Source organism: Schistocerca nitens, chromosome 3, assembly GCF_023898315.1.
Source record: "Schistocerca nitens isolate TAMUIC-IGC-003100 chromosome 3, iqSchNite1.1, whole genome shotgun sequence".
NCBI classification, from domain to species: domain Eukaryota; kingdom Metazoa; phylum Arthropoda; class Insecta; order Orthoptera; family Acrididae; genus Schistocerca; species Schistocerca nitens.
In genome coordinates this window covers 461694273-461712471 of record NC_064616.1, presented here as the reverse complement: position 1 = coordinate 461712471, position 18199 = coordinate 461694273, and the positions used below count along the sequence as shown (strand labels likewise).

The following is an 18199-nucleotide window of genomic DNA, read 5'->3' as shown; positions in this document are numbered from 1 at the left end:
TTAAGAACTGGAGTAAATAATGAGTGAAAAATTCGTTGAGGCATTTCACTGCTTTAGATACCTGGAGAGAGCTAGTCAAGGATCTTATAAAATAGATTAAGGAAGATTGAAGACAATTTAAAAGGTAGGAGCATGTTTTGCGCAGAGATACTCACAGGTTAACCTTAATGCTTAGGATGTCCAGGCAAAAACCTGAAAAGAAAATTAAGTACTTTGTGTTTCATTTGTGGATCTAAAAGAGTCATTCAGCAGACTCCCAATAGCTGAACTCTGGAATTCTGCAGATGAATGTGGAGTAAGCTAGACTTTATGTAGATCCATCAGCAGCTTGTATACAAAATCTGGGAACTATGTGAGAACAGGAAATTAGAGATTTGTTGAATTCATTATGTGATAAGGAGACTGACTAGGCTCTAACATCTGACAAATCTTCTTTTGTTATGTAGTTCCACTGGATAGTGAAGGCATGCAGCAGCAAAGTTACAAAACTGACTGTTGGAAATTACTCTATGAAACTGGTTCAGTTGATCTACTTGGCTCTTGCAGGTAATCTTTAGAGAACAAAACATGCAACACATCATCAATTACTGGATGAAAGAAATTAAGAAGAAGGGAGTGGAGGTAAATGTTGTAAAAGTCAAAACCATCCATTATTACAAGCTAAAGGGAAGAAAGGCGTGATATCACATTTGAAAGAATGCCATTAAAACAGGTTTGTTAAATTAAGTAATTGATTTCTGTCATCAGTGCAGATGAGAATATAGCAGAAATGGGGCAACAGGACATCTGCTTAATGCAGTCACACAGAACTTCCTCAAGAAAAGAAACTTTTTATAGATAAATCTACCTTCATCCCAATGTTAACATACCTACAGTAATGTGAATGTGTAGGAAAAACAAACCTGTAATATTCAGATACAGCATTAGTTGTGTTCTGCTTGAAACAGTCATATTGTTTAAATATCTTGGTACAATGTTGCAAAACGATATGAAATGGAACAAACATGTGACAGTGGTGGTTGGGAAGGTGACTGGTCGACTTTGGTTTATTGGGAGAATTTAGGAAAGTATGGTTCATTTGTAAAGGAGACTGCATGTAGGACACTGGTGCAAACTGCTCTTGAGCCTGCTCAAGTGCTTGAGATCTGCAGCAGGATGGATTACAGGAAAACACTGAAGCGATTCATAGGTGGGCTACCAGATTTGTTACTGGTAGGTTTGGATAACAAGTGGGTGTTACGAAGATGCTTCAGGAACTCAAATAGGAATCCCTGGAGGGAAGGCGACATTCTTTTCAATGAATGTTATTGAGAAAATGTAGAGAACCAGCATTTGAAGCTGACTGCAGAATAATTGTACTGCCACCAACATACATTTGGCACAAGGACCATGAAGATACAAACAATTAGGTCTCATACAAAGGCATATACACTCCTGGAAATGGAAAAAAGAACACATTGACACCGGTGTGTCAGACCCACCATACTTGCTCCGGACACTGCGCGAGGGCTGTACAAGCAATGATCACACGCACGGCACAGCGGACACACCAGGAACCGCGGTGTTGGCCGTCGAATGGCGCTAGCTGCGCAGCATTTGTGCACCGCCGCCGTCAGTGTCAGCCAGTTTGCCGTGGCATACGGAGCTCCATCGCAGTCTTTAACACTGGTAGCATGCCGCGACACCGTGGACGTGAACCGTATGTGCAGTTGACGGACTTTGAGCGAGGGCATATAGTGGGCATGCGGGAGGCCGGGTGGACGTACCGCCGAATTGCTCAACACGTGGGGCGTGAGGTCTCCACAGTACATCGATGTTGTCGCCAGTGGTCGGCGGAAGGTGCACGTGCCCGTCGACCTGGGACCGGACCGCAGCGACGCACGGATGCACGCCAAGACCGTAGGATCCTACGCAGTGCCGTAGGGGACCGCACCGCCACTTCCCAGCAAATTAGGGACACTGTTGCTCCTGGGGTATCGGCGAGGACCATTCGCAACCGTCTCCATGAAGCTGGGCTACGGTCCCGCACACCGTTAGGCCGTCTTCCGCTCACGCCCCAACATCGTGCAGCCCGCCTCCAGTGGTGTCGCGACAGGCGTGAATGGAGGGACGAATGGAGACGTGTCGTCTTCAGCGATGATAGTCGCTTCTGCCTTGGTGCCAATGATGGTCGTATGCGTGTTTGGCGCCATGCAGGTGAGCGCCACAATCAGGACTGCATACGACCGAGGCACACAGGGCCAACACCCGGCATCATGGTGTGGGGAGCGATCTCCTACACTGGCCGTACACCACTGGTGATCGTCGAGGGGACAATGAATAGTGCACGGTACATCCAAACCGTCATCGAACCCATCGTTCTACCATTCCTAGACCGGCAAGGGAACTTGCTGTTCCAACAGGACGATGCACGTCCGCATGTATCCCGTGCCACCCAACGTGCTCTAGAAGGTGTACGTCAACTACCCTGGCCAGCAAGATCTCCGGATCTGTCCCCCATTGAGCATGTTTGGGACTGGATGAAGCGTCGTCTCACGCGGTCTGCACGTCCAGGACGAACGCTGGTCCAACTGAGGCGCCAGGTGGAAATGGCATGGCAAGCCGTTCCACAGGACTACGTCCAGCATCTCTACGATCGTCTCCATGGGAGAATAGCAGCCTGCATTGCTGCGAAAGGTGGATATACACTGTACTAGTGCCGACATTGTGCATGCTCTGTTGCCTGTGTCTATGTGCCTGTGGTTCTGTCAGTGTGATCATGTGATGTATCTGACCCCAGGAATGTGTCAATAAAGTTTCCCCTTCCTGGGACAATGAATTCACGGTGTTCTTATTTCAATTTCCAGGAGTGTAGACAGTTGTTTTTCTCTTGCTCCATTAGTACTTGTACAGGGTACCCTCCTCCATGCACCATACAGTGGCTTGCAGTGTGTGGATGTAGATGTAGATGTAGATATGGCTGCTAATATTGTATAGTGTACAAATGGACAAAAAATCTGATCCAAGCAACACCAAATTCTATCAGTAGAAAACAGGATCAGGATCAGAGATACAGCCATTCAGAAAAATAAATTGAAATACAAAGCCTCTGAAACCGATTATCCAAGTGCAGAAGCTGAACTGGTTCAGAAACTTTCAGTGAATATTGAAAAATCAGCTACCATGATTAATGGAGGAGGAAAGGCTAGAAGGCAAAAAAGTGTGAGGTCACCCAAGAAAGACAAGTGAGAATATAATAGAAGAAGTACTTCAGGAATAGGATTGTTGGTTAGAGAAGCTGTACCTGTGACTGCAGACATGAAGAGATGGAGAGCCCATGTATCTTCCACACGAGGTTGTTCAAGCTCACATGCCCATAGATACAAGTGAGCAGGTAGGGGCAAACACCTGATGTTCAAACAGTCAGGCAGCTGTGCTGTAGTGTACACAACACCGGCCTGGAGCCTGTGAGCTGTGGTGGCCAAATAGCTAGTGTATGTGCAGAACATGAGCAATAGGGCCATGTGGTGCATAGCCTACCCAACCTGCATCTGCCCAAGAGTGAGCTGATGTGCAGCCAGGTGTGCCCATGCGCTGTGTGGCACCTATGGTACAGCTTCCTCTACACTGAAATGTAGGTGGGGATCAGATTAAGTATGGAAGTATGTTGTAACATTGCTAAAATTATACAATACAGTATATGCATTTAGTATACACTTGAGCTTTAATGAAAAAATGTGCTTTTTCAGTCTATATTCAGGGAAAAGCATGTATTTTTCAGAAATTAGCAAATTGAAAAGCTGTGCAAAATTGATCTATCAAGCACTGAAACTTTTTATCTGTATTGTTCATTGAATATTGAATTTTGTCAACTATAAGTGATACAATTTTGAACTGGACCTACTCCTTTGTTTTACTTACTCAGCTCTAGAGTACACAGATTCTGCAGTAAAAGTAAACTACATGTAATGTATAGTTCAAAGTAATCATTTCAATATTGATAGTGCATTTAGGGACAGGGAGTGGGGCTAGTGATATAGGTCTGGTATGACAATCTGTTATTGTACCAATGCTGCTGTCAATAAGTATTGGCTTTTGGTTAATGGTCATTCTTGGATTTACAGGGTTATTACAGCAAATGAAGCTAAAAGTCTGGTTGCACTTCTTCACACTAATGATGACCTGCTACTGGAGAAAACTCTTATGACAATTGGAAATTGTGGGACATTCTCTGCAAATCAGGTATCATTCCTCTCAACGTGTATTGAATGGTTGTTTTATTGTTATTGCAGTGTATACATTCTGCATGTTTACAGAACTATCTTAGCTTTTGTTTCCAGGATTTTAAGAGATAAAAAATTAACATTCCTTCACAGGAAAGCAGTGTGTAACTAAATGTATGAGGGATAATAAACTATTCATGAAAGCAATATATCCACAGAAGTTACTTGTAGTTCAGAGAGTTGTTCATTAAGGCCTTACAAACATCTATTTCCAAGGCTTGAAACAGTGCTATGGATCATTTCTTTCCCCTTGGGAAAAAAGATAACTTCCAGGGTTCAGATATGAGCTCAAAACTGAGTGTGCAATTGATTGTTTTATGGACTCTTCAATATATGCAAGTGTTTTTAATGTAAGTTTATGCATTTTTTGTGATGGAATAAGATCACACATAGATTCACCATTTATGTAGTGTATTCTTTACAAAACATCTGGAAGACACTCCAGTGACCATTTCACAGTTACTACTCTAGCTTTTGGAAATGTGATTGTAGTGATGTCCATGTATATCAAACAAAGTGCACAACATTCCTTTGCCAGTACTCGTTGTTATATTTACTTTTATTTAAAATCAACCCCAGGAAAAATACAAACATTGCTCTGACATTTTGGCACTGGTAAAATGTATACAGCTACATAATAAGACAATTATTTGTGCAGTTGAATAACAGTGTAGACCACCCAGAATAAAACTTTCTAAACATCTGTTCACTAAGAAGGTTTCTACTCCTAGAGTGCCCTATGATTTATCTATCATGAACAGATATTTCCAACATGGAAAAAAAAATCACACATCTGCTGATCCAACCCTGAGAATAAACTTTATGCCCCCCCCCCCCACTCTCTCTCTCTCTCTCTCTCTCTCTCTCTCTCTCTCTCTCTCTCTCTCTCTCTCCCTCCCTCTCTCTCTCCCTCTCTCTCTCTCCCTCTCCATCTCCCCCTCCCACCAGGGGACTCATAACTCTTTCATGAGAAAGAGCAGCATGAGTAGTGAGGTGGCCTGAGTTATTTCCCAAATTCTTCTTTTCCCATGCAGCAGTTCACTACTCTGACCTATTTCTTTCTTTCTGTTTTTAGTTTACTGGTGACCTTTCTTCAGCCTGTCCTGCCTTTGCTTTCTGATGTGAATTTAGGTTATAATTATTCCCTTTTCTACCTACATTTCACTCCCCCTTACTTCAGTTAGTTATCGTATGGTCCCTGCTATTTTGTTTCATGCCCATCTTTTTCTAAATTTCACAACAGTGTGGGTCCTGCAAGGAAGGCTGCTGAACATGGCACTGGCCCAGCAGGAGTGCTATTCTACCCTAAGTGCTGCATTGAAATAGTATGCACGATTTGCCCGAAGCCCAGCACTGTAGCCAACCAGTCATCAAGTACCTATCTTCATGTAGCGTTACAATGTTAGCCCCTTGACCATGCAGGAAATGCTCTGTTGGTGCTCATGAATGCCTAGGAGTATGTGTCTCTTGTATCTGGGTCAAGGGGGCTCTGGACAATGTTTTCCACAGCAGATGGCCATTATTGTGGTGGAAAATCATCCTTGGGGTAAGTCCCCACTTAAAGAAGGTGGCATTATAGTGTACAAAATGCAATTAAATGAATGAAATGCAGGTGGCAGTATGAAGTTAGCACTCTCATCTGACAGAACTGGACAGTGCCACACGAAGTCAACAGAAATTATCAATATGAAAAGATATAGCACCAAGACATTTATTTCCCCCCTTCCTTTTCCAAACCACACTGTAGGAGGCAAGCCAAGACATGAGGAAAGAAGTGAAATACTTATTGGGATGTATCAGGGCAAATTATTAACCTTCCTTGACTTGAAAAACCTTTTTTCTTTGTGAATCAAGTTGAAAACAAATTTGGAGAAGTTATTTTGACACACAGTGTGTGATGTATATCTATATTGATGAACACAGCATCCCCCTCTCTCACATGCATTACTCTAAGACAATAAACTTGGTGATATCTTGTTGCAGTCACTCCTCAACAGAGCCTTGATATGTTTCAAAGTTTATTTTTTCACCGCGATCACATAGTTCAAGCAGTTTAATATTCATGTGCAAACCTAGGAAAACAGGGTGTTTACTTCATCTGCCATAGTCATTGGGGAATGAAAGGAAGTAGGAAAGACTTCAAGGGTGATTATTACCAGAAAAAGTGAAAAGTGGTATATCAGTGCAAAGTTTCACCTACAGTATCACCTCCCATCAGGCATTCCAAATGAAAGTGCTTTGGCCATATGGTATCACACTGTAGATATCATCCAATCTGTGGAGACTGCAGCCATTACACTAGAATACCCATTTTGAACAGGCACCTGATTACTCCAGTTGCAGGAAGTATCTTAAATGGCTTGCCAAGTTTAGCAGAAACCTTTGACTGCCTCATGTCCGAAGAAGCCAGAAAAAAGTATGAGTGTCTCCATTCAGTCCATAAGACAGTAAATGTTATGCAAACAGTAACTAATCCACCATCTACAATCAAGGTAAATGGTCTCACCTATCCTCCACTATGAACTGTGGTGGCCACCCAAAAACACCTGTTAATTTTCAATTAAATTCTCATATTAGGAGGTGCTTGGAGACACTCCATTGTTGCATACCTTATGCAAAAACCTGGCTGGATCCTACCCTTGACCAAAAGGATGTGTTACACCCCTCTGATGATTGCTGCTTTCAGTACTGAGTGAGTATCCCAGGTTTTAATCAGTTACGGTAATGGCTCAAGTGTTGAAGACTGTGTGGGTTATGCATTCACATACATTTGGGGCAGTGAACAGCACTTCCTTTGAATGAATACAGTATTTTCACAGCACAACTGGTAGTCATCAAACATTCTCTTTGACACATCATGACCTGTTTACATAATTCTTTCTTAATTTGTACTGACTCCTTGAGCGTTCTACAACCTACAACTTGCTGTACTGCTCTCAACACCCATTGGTGCTAACCATTAACAATCTTCTCTCTGACTTCCACTATGACTTTCTTTCTGTCTCAGGTTCTTAGGCCGGCATTCATCTGACGATGATTCTGACATTTTGCCAGCACAAGTTGCTGGCATTGTCAAAGATTCACCCTCCATTGCTGGTGGTGGGCTGAAGCTGAGCTCACAACCACAAACTATATGCACCTGGTGCACCAATGTCTAAGGGCTTCTCCGTGGTCATTTCCAGTGCCGTTATCTTGCTACCTGTGAAGTTTGTTCACTACAGCACAGGAAGTGAGGATCCATTTACCCTGAGGCTTTCTTCTTTCATGTTGAAGCTATTCTTGTGTTTATGTATTTATATGGTTTCTATGGACAAATGTGCTCTACAGCCAGAGCTTCCATGTCGGCGAATTTTACTACATGGTGCATCTTACACAGCGCATGCTCTGCAACAGCCAATTTCTCCACCTGCCCCAACCTGCAATGTCACTTATGTTCTGCAATCCTGGTGTTGATTGATCGCCCAGTCATTCCAACATAAACTTCTCCACACATGCAGGGTATGCGGGATATTCCGGCCATTACATGTGGGTCCCTTGTCTCCTTTGTCGACCTAAGACACTCTTTGATCTACTTTGTTGGTTTGATAATTGTCTTTACACCATGTTCGTGCAATATACAGTTGATTCTGTCCGTCACTCTGGGAATGTAAGGCAGAAAGGCCATACCCGACATGTCCTTTTCTGATTTGTCACTTCACCGAGTTTTTGGCTCTGTTATACTCCTAATATAACTTGTGGAGTACTCATTACTCCTGTGAACACTTTCCAAGTGCTGTATTTCATGTCTGAGGTGCTGCGGCTCACATATTCATCTTGCTCACGTTACAAGCATATTAATCATGCCTCGTCTCTGGCTCCAGTGGTGATTTGAAAGTTTATGCAGCAATTGGCCTGTGTGTGTTGGTTTTCGATACACACTGTGTCCCAGACTTTCACCACCTCTTGTGACCAGCATGTCGAGAAATGGTAGTTTTTTGTCCTTTTCTACTTCCATGGTAAATTTTATGTTGGCATGGAGCCTGTTGGAGTGTCTTAGGACGTCACCGAGCTGTTCATCACCATGGCTCCACACGACGAAGGTAGCATCGACGTATCTGTCCCACACCTTAGGGTTACAAGGTGCCAAGTCCAGTGCCTCAGCTTTGAAATGTTCTATGAAGAAGTTGGCCACCACTGGACTAAGAGGACTACCCATGTCGACTTCTTCTAGCTGTTCGTAGAAGCTGCCACTCCAAGTGAAATAGCTCATGATGAGACATGCATGAAAGAGCTTTGTTATGTCTTGTGGGGAAAATGGAAGCGATGTGCTCCAGAGAGTCACTGAGTGGCACTTTCGTAAGCTAGTTTTAGTTTCTTCAGTTTCTCAATTAAATGTCCTGAGTCCTTTACGTATGTTTCAGTCTTCCCCATATGCGGCTGGAGCACAGATACCAAGTGCTTTGCCAGTTTATACGTCAGTGAGCCAGGAGCACTAACAATTGATCTTAGTGGAATGTTATTCTTATGGATCTTAGGTAATCCATACAGGTCAGGTGGTAGCGCTTCTGTGTTGTGCAGGTTCCTCAGTATGTCCGCCGGCAGAGAGGATGCCTTGATTAATTGAGGTATATTTCGTGTGATACTCTGTGTCAGATCTGTGCTTAGTTTTCAGGACATCATCGAATCTATTAGGTCCCGGATCCTCTGCTCATAATCTTCGGTCTTCATTACGACGGTCACATTTTCCTTATTGGCACGCAGTACCAATGTATTCATGTCGTTATTAATGTTCTTAATAGCTTGTACCTCTTCTTTCTTCAGGTTGCGAGCTGGTGGTTTTGCTTGGTGCAGTATCATGGCTATTTCAGTGCATATTTCCTCTGCTCTTTCACAAGGAAGGGTCCAAATGGCTGCTTTGGTATTAGCAATGATGTCTTCCATAGGTATAGTTCTCGAGATGATAGCAAAATTCGCTCCTTTTTGGAGGACAGACACTTCCTCTTCGGTCAGTTGTCATTTATTTATCGCTATAAAAGGGGTAAATACTTTAGTCAGTGCCAAGTCTATTTTATATTTTTCTTCGGGAGGAATGTGTCAAGAACAAACATTTTGTTCTTTCAATTTACAAGGGTGTGCTGAAAAGTAATACCTCCAGTGTTTTTATTCTGTTCTCAATATCATCTGAGGTATTACATGACATGCATATTACTCTGTCAGAGTTCCTGCTTTGCTGACCCAAGTTTCAAGCCTCTGCCACTAGAGGCCTCCAAATTGTAGTGTGTAACATAGCAGAGTGTAACGTTACTGTTGGTGTACAGCGAAACCCTCAGAAAACTGAAAGTGTGAATTCAAAGAGTTCGTCCACACACAGTGAACCATGTCCTTCAGCATAATAATGCCAGACCACACACTAGTATTGCAACATTTGTAACAATAAGATGCCTCGGATTCACTGATATTAGTTGTCCTCTGTACAGTCCCAACTTGGCCCCATCCAATTTTCATCTGTTTCCAAACTTAAAGAACACCTTCACGTAAACAGATGCATTCAGTCAATGTTTTTAAAAGGTACAGTGTTGTTACTCCTTGTGTCATACTCTGAGGAGCCATCAGCTATGACTTCGAGTCATGGCTGATAGTGATTGAGGGAACTCTGGCAGCACAACAGTTTGTCATGCACATCTTGAGTTACCTCTCATGTGACAGTATTGTGGTACCACTTTTCAACAGTGAGACATTCAACCACACATAGCAAGTGGTCTGTGAACTATCTGAATGATGTTCCAAGATGGCCGCCGAGTAAGTGACGCCAGAAACCATTTCCAGAAAGTTAAGTGATTTAGACAGGAATATAATTTAGTTTAACGCCGACAACAAACTAAATACGTGCATTAGTATATCGTTTAGTCTTGCCATTAAAGGTTTGACTTTTCTTTGCGTATTTTTCAGAAAACACGAAAAGATTTTAACTTCGCGAAGTCGCGCTTAGGCTTAAATTTTGTAAACGTGTTTGTTTATTGTTTCACGGTAATTTAACTAGTTTCTCGGTAACAAATAAGTAAACTACCGTAAATAGCGTGTAACTTCATTGTTTTAATACAGATTTCAGAAAAACAGCATAACTTTATATCAGAAACTTGCCTGTATACATTTGTTTATAGGCCTAATTCTCGTAACTTTTTTGGAGAATCAAAGTTAAATTACCTCGTTTAATTGTCCTTTTTTTCATTCAATCGAGTGAAATATATAATAAATAGCGTATACCTTCATTGTTTTAATACAGATCTCAGAAAAACAGCGGAATTTTAAATCAGAAACTTGCTTATATACATTTGTGAATAGGCTTAATTCTTGTAACGTCTTTTTTGATTTTCGGTAATTTAATTGATTTATTCTAGCTAAAGTATTATTTTTGCCATGAGTGAGAAGTGCCTGACTTGCCGTAGAATTGTTAGTTCCGGGGTTTGGTGTGATGGATGTAGTAGTTTTTTTCACTGGGGGGATTGCAGTGGCGTGGGTGTTGGGAAAGTGGATCAGGCTCATCAGGGGTTATGTAGGATTTGCAGCAGAGATAGGAAGATAGTGAACAGGAGGGGAAAATTGCTGCCCTTCAGGCTGAGCTAGATCAGGCTAGGGAAGATCTGGATAGGTTAAGGAGGGAGAAGGGCAAAGAGAGGTGGGAAGTGGCAACAGGTAGCAGAAGGAACAGGCCTAGAACTAAGTCTGACAGTTTTGTGGTGAATGTCAAAAATAAGTTTGACCGGTTGCTTCAGTTAGAAACTGATGAGCCTCAAGCAGAGGTAGGTGTAGACAGGACACAACAAACTTTCAATAGGAAATTGAAAAAGAATGTAGGGAAGTCATCGAAAAGGAAGAAAGTTTTGTTGTTAGGCAGTTCTCATGCCAGAGGTGTAGGCCAACTTCTGCAGGAGGAATTAGGACCAGAATACCAGGTCACAAATTTTTTCAAACCAAGTGCTAGTCTGGATCAGGTGACAGAGGATTTAGGTTCACTCTGTAAAGGATTTACCAGGGAAGACACCGTGGTTATTGTGGGAGGGCCAGGGAACAGCATCGACAGAGATCCTGGGTACAGTATAGAGTGTGACCTGGTAAAGATTGCGTCGGCATCGAGACACACCAATGTTGAATTTGTATCTGTCCTGAGACGCCATGACCGGCCTCATTTGGACTCTTCTGTTGGGAGAGTTAATTTGGAGTTGGAACGGCTGCTTGGGTCGGGTGCGGGGGCTCATATTGGTGTGGTTCCTGTTGATTATCTCAGTAGGTGGGACTATACCAGGCACGGCCTACATCTCAACAGGAAAGGGAAGGGGAAACTGGCTGGGGTAATAGCAGGAAATTTAAGGGGGGGAGGCACTGCCATGAATGGTAAAATACCAGTGGTTACAGGTGTTGGAGCAGCACCTTTTTTAGGATAGGTAAGACAGAAAGATGTCAAGTTCTACGAGAGGTCAGGATTGAAACAAATCTTCAGTTTAGGAAAGAAATTAAACAGCACAATTCTAGCACATTGGATCACCAATCACAGCTATCAATTATAAATTTTCACCAATCACCAGAAATTTTATCTCCACCAAGTTGTATCTCAGTCCTAGGTAACTGCATTGATGAATTAAAGTCACCCAACCCAGTTGACATAATCTGCCTCTCTGAACACCGTGTGACCACTGGTATAGGAACTAGGCCTAAGCACAATGAGAAACTCAGACAGGAGAGTACTACAAATGTTGGAATAAGGAATGGTTCTCATAAAAGTATAATTAAAAATAATGTAAGTATATTTCATCAAAATATTGGGAGTTTAAAGAATAAAGTAGATGAGCTTCTGGTTTGTTTAGAAGATTTAGAAGCTGAGAATGAAATAGATATACTATGCCTGTCGGAGCATCACATTGTTACTGATATGGATAAGGTAAATGTAAGTGGATATAAGCTCTCTGCACATGTAATGAGAGAAAATATGGAGAAAGGAGGAGTTGCCATATATGTCAAAAGTTATCATTGTGCAAAAAGTATAGAAACAAAAAAGTTTTGTGTAGAGAAACATATAGAAGAATGTGCCTGTGAGCTTAAATTAAATAAAGGCACATTTATAATTGTAACTGTATATAGGTCCCCATCAGGAAATTTTCATCTACACTCCTGGAAATTGAAATAAGAACACCGTGAATTCATTGTCCCAGGAAGGGGAAACTTTATTGACACATTCCTGGGGTCAGATACATCACATGATCACACTGACAGAACCACAGGCACATAGACACAGGCAACAGAGCATGCACAATGTCGGCACTAGTACAGTGTATATCCACCTTTCGCAGCAATGCAGGCTGCTATTCTCCCATGGAGACGATCGTAGAGATGCTGGATGTAGTCCTGTGGAACGGCTTGCCATGCCATTTCCACCTGGCGCCTCAGTTGGACCAGCGTTCGTGCTGGACGTGCAGACCGCGTGAGACGACGCTTCATCCAGTCCCCAACCATGCTCAATGGGGGACAGATCCGGAGATCTTGCTGGCCAGGGTAGTTGACTTACACCTTCTAGAGCACGTTGGGTGGCACGGGATACATGCGGACGTGCATTGTCCTGTTGGAACAGCAAGTTCCCTTGCCGGTCTAGGAATGGTAGAACGATGGGTTCGATGACGGTTTGGATGTACCATGCACTATTCAGTGTCCCCTCGACGATCACCAGTGGTGTACGGCCAGTGTAGGAGATCGCTCCCCACACCATGATGCCGGGTGTTGGCCCTGTGTGCCTCGGTCGTATGCAGTCCTGATTGTGGCGCTCACCTGCACGGCGCCAAACATGCATACGACCATCATTGGCACCAAGGCAGAAGCGACTCTCATCGCTGAAGACGACACGTCTCCATTCGTCCCTCCATTCACGCCTGTCGCGACACCACTGGAGGCGGGCTGCACGATGTTGGGGCGTGAGCGGAAGACGGCCTAACGGTGTGCGGGACCGTAGCCCAGCTTCATGGAGACGGTTGCGAATGGTCCTCGCCGATACCCCAGGAGCAACAGTGTCCTTAATTCGCTGGGAAGTGGCGGTGCGGTCCCCTACGGCACTGCGTAGGATCCTATGGTCATGGCGTGCATCCGTGCGTCGCTGCGGTCCGGTCCCAGGTCGACGGGCACGTGCACCTTCCGCCGACCACTGGCGACAACATCGATGTACTGTGGAGACCTCACGCCCCACGTGTTGAGCAATTCGGCGGTACGTCCACCCGGCCTCCCGCATGCCCACTATACGCCCTCGCTCAAAGTCCGTCAACTGCACATACGGCTCACGTCCACGCTGTCGCGGCATGCTACCAGTGTTAAAGACTGCGATGGAGCTCCGTATGCCACGGCAAACTGGCTGACACTGACGGCGGCGGTGCACAAATGCTGCGCAGCTAGCGCCATTCGACGGCCGACACCGTGGTTCCTGGTGTGTCCGCTGTGCCGTGCGTGTGATCATTGCTTGTACAGCCCTCTCGCAGTGTCCGGAGCAAGTATGGTGGGTCTGACACACCGGTGTCAATGTGTTCTTTTTTCCATTTCCAGGAGTGTATTTCTGAAAAATTTGGACTCCTTGTTGTGCTATCTGTCAGACAGGGGGAAGCAAATTATTATTTGTGGGGACTTCAATGTAGATTCTCTGAAAGAGGGTAATAGGAAAAATGACCTTGAAGCATTACTCGGTTCTTTCAATTTGACACCCGTTATTGATTTTCCTACTCGGGTGCTAAAGGATAGCAGCTCACTGATAGATAACTTCTTTATAGACCAAGATAAGTTTAACCAGATAAATGCTCAGCCTGTTGAGAATGGTCTTTCTGATCATGGTGCACAGCTAGTTACAATATATGACATAGCTCCATTCAGCAATACTAAACAGTCCTCCAAAGTAGTACGTTCAGTCAACGATTTAACAATTGCAAATTTCAGGGAAAGCCTACAGCAGTTAGACTGGGATGAGGTGTACCGTGAACCTGATGCCAATTTAAAATATAATTTATTTCATGACATTTTTGTAAATGCATTTGAAAACTGCTTCCCCAAGAAAATAGTTAAATATACTCGTAAGAAACCTTGTAACAAACCATGGCTTACTAAGGGTATAAAAATATCTTGTAACCGGAAAAGGGAAATGTATCTGACAGCAAGAAAGAGTAGTGACCCAGAAACTATCAAAAATTATAAAAACTACTGTGTTATATTAAGAAAAGTTATTAAAAAATCCAGGAGTATGTGTATCATGTCTGAAATCAGCAACTCTGATAATAAAATTAAAACAATTTGGAATATTATTAAAAGAGAAACAGGTCAACCAAGAGCAGAGGAAGACAGTATTACCATCAAATTGAATGAAAACTTTACGAACAAAAAGTCAGAAGTTGAAAATATTTTTAATAATCATTTTCTAAATGTTGTGGATATAGTAGGATCCAGGTGTTCATTAGAAGATGCTAGGCTGTTAATGGAAGAGGCCATACCTATGCAATTTGATACAATTGAAATCTCACCCACTTCTCCCTCTGAAATTAGGAAAATAATAAACTTGCTTGAAAGCAAAAACTCACGTGGTATTGATGGCATTTCCAGCAAAATACTAAAAGCTTGTTCTCAACAGATAAGTAAGATTCTCAGCCACCTGTGTAATAGCTCTCTGGAACAGGGCATTTTCCCTGATAGACTGAAATATGCTATTGTTATACCTTTGCATAAAAAGGGGGATAGATCTGATGTCAACAATTACCGTCCAATCTCCCTTCTAACAGCTTTATCCAAAATTTTTGAGAAAGTAATGTATTCAAGAGTAGCTTCACATATCTGTAAAAATGAAGTACTAACAAAATGTCAGTTTGGTTTCCAGAAAGGTTTTTCAACAGAAAATGCCATATATGCTTTCACCAGTCAAATTTTGAATGATCTGAATAACCGAACACCACCCATTGGGATTTTTTGTGATCTCTCAAAGGCTTTTGATTGTGTAAATCATGAAATTCTGCTAGACAAGCTCAAGTATTGTGGCATGAGTGGGACAGTGCACAAATGGTTTAATTCGTACCTAACTGGAAGAGTGCAGAAAGTAGAAATAAGTAGTTCTCGTAACATGCAAAGATCAGCACATTCCTCAAACTGGGGAACTATCAAGAATGGGGTTCCACAAGGGTCAGTCTTGGGTCCTTTGTTGTTCTTATTATATATTAATGACTTGCCATTCTATATTCATGAAGAGGCAAAGTTAGTTCTCTTTGCTGATGATACAAGTATAGTAATCACACCTGACAAACAAGAATTAACTGATGAAATTGTCAATACTGTCTTTCAGAAAATTACTAAGTGGTTCCTTGTAAATGGACTCTCACTGAATTTTGATAAGACACAGTACATACAGTTCCGTACAGTGAATGGTATGATGCCATTAATAAATATAGACCTTAATCAGAAGCATATAGCTAAGGTAGAATATTGCAAATTTTTAGGTGTGTCCATTGATGAGAGATTAAATTGGAAGAAACACATTGATGATCTGCTGAAACGTTTGAGTTCAGCTACTTATGCAATAAGGGTCATTGCAAATTTTGGTGATAAACATCTTAGTAAATTAGCTTACTACGCCTATTTTCACTCATTGCTTTCATATGGCATCATCTTTTGGGGTAATTCATCACTGAGGAATAAAGTATTTATTGCACAAAAGCGTGTAATCAGAATAATAGCTGGAGTCCACCCAAGATCATCCTGCAGACATTTATTTAAGGATCTAGGGATATTCACAGTAGCTTCTCAGTATATATACTCTCTTATGAAATTTGTTATTAACAACCAAACCCAATTCAAAAGTAATAGCAGTGTGCATAACTACAATACTAGGAGAAAGGATGATCTTCACTATTCAAGATTAAATCTAACTTTGGCACAGAAAGGGGTGAATTATACTGGCACTAAAGTCTTTGGTCACTTACCAAATAGTATCAAAAGTCTGACAGATAACCAACAAGTATTTAAGAAGAAATTAAAAGAATTTCTGAATGACAACTCCTTCTACTCCATAGAGGAATTTTTAGATATAAATTAAAAAAAAAATTAAAAAAATAAAAATAAAAAATAAAGAAAAACAAAAAACACAATAAAATAAAGTTGTTATATTAACTTAAGTATGTTGTTAAATTAACCTAATTATGTCATGTATTGGAAAATTCGACTCGTTCCACATCATTACGAAATATCGTATTCATGATCCATGGAACTAGTATTAATCTAATCTAATCTAATGACAAGGTACTCTCATGGCCAGAAATATTCCCGGATCTGTCTTCCACAGCACATGTGAGGGTCCAACTCACCACTTTGTACCAGTGCCAGTATCTGGGGTATCAAGAACCAGTTAAAACATTTATGGGCCAGCTTGGCTCAGGAGAGGGTGCAGAGGCTTTGACACCCTCTCTAACCAAATCAGTGCACCTATCCATGTTAGAAAGAGGGCTAGATAATACTGATATGTGAGCTCATACTGCCAAAGTTCGTTGTAAATTTGACATGAATTTGTGATCACTGAAATAGCATTACATACACTCGCAACCCATGAAATTTTATTTCATTCCCTTCTCCTTGTAGGCGCTCACTTTTCTTGTGAGGCAGTGTATATTTTAAGCCATTTTTTAGTAGATACTATGCTATGATGAAGTATGATCGGAAGCTGAAACTGATCATGGAGTGAAGTAAAGAACATATTAACCGTTGGGCCTGCTATTCGTTAATTCAGTATGCAGTTGGATAGCAGGAGCACTCTCGAAACACGAAGAAACTAACAATATTGACCAGTGCCACTGAAGTTTGTGACTGTATCTTTGCAGTATGCATTATCAAAAAATGTGAAAGATTTCCATTTATTCTTGAGATGATGTGCTATCCTTGTAGAATTAATTTCTGCAGCTCGTGTAGAACATGCATTTTTCACAGTGTTTCCTGGTATAAACAGTGTGTCAGTTGTACCAATCCAGAATATGATGGTGAAGTCTACTTTAAAATTGTAAGACAAGCAGCTTATTCATGTACAATATAACTGGGTATTTGTATGACAGAACTGGAATATTATGGAAGAATGGGCATTTGTTATTTGCTATTATAATTGTGACTTTAAGCTGCCAATATATAATGTGTAGAGACCAGTGCCACAGAAACTTTCTTTTCAACTTGCAACAAACCAGCTTATAGTAATGTATTACAGAAATATAATGTTGTGTAGATTTAAATCACTGTTGTGGTTTTGTTGTTTGATAGCTTCCATTTCCGGAAGTGCATCCATTTTTAATCGGAGTATTCCTCTCCACCTCTGAAGAATTTATTCGTACTTGATTGCTTATTAGTCTTAAATTTCAAGTGTTATATTACGTTTTTAGCAATAGAAATCTTTATTTATTTTTCAGGATACTCTGAGGGAAGCTGGTTGCCTCTTCAGAATTCAGAATCTCCTTACTCATCCCAGACTTGCAGTCAAGCTAGCAGCCATTAAAGCTCTTGGGAATCTTGCTTTGAACCAAGAAAATCAGAAGGAACTGAAAGTACTGTCACCTTGTGGAACATGTGTTTCATGATATGTTGTAGCATGCTTTTTATGTTAAAGTTAACAAAAATGCAAGGATGGTGTTATGTCATGTTGTCTTAGAGATCTATTCTTGTTCATTATTTGCATAGATGATTTACCCAAAGTTGTACCCTGTGCCACAGTGCTTATATGCAAATGACAACACTCATCACATCTTGTACCAATCTTGAAAATATGTGACACAGTTTAGTGTTAGCAATGTAGATATGCAACACTTCGCTTAGGCACTTTTACTGCAGAAAAATGACCATAAAACTGAAGACATTATGTGATTGTGTGATTCTTTAACTTCTCCCATTATATTGGATGACAGAACTGTCCATGATTG

General features: G+C 41.7%; 1 protein-coding gene across 6 annotated transcripts in view; it reads left to right on the top strand.

The window, feature by feature from the left end:
- LOC126248388 (uncharacterized) overlaps positions 1-18199 on the top strand; it is a 246169-nt gene that overhangs the window by 179038 nt on the left and 48932 nt on the right. For all 6 annotated transcript variants that reach the window (XM_049949339.1, XM_049949338.1, XM_049949335.1 and 3 more), the window contains exons 4-5: positions 4104-4221; positions 17693-17827. In XM_049949339.1, the coding sequence (XP_049805296.1) occupies positions 4104-4221; positions 17693-17827 (253 nt within the window). The remainder of the gene's footprint in view (positions 1-4103; positions 4222-17692; positions 17828-18199) is intronic.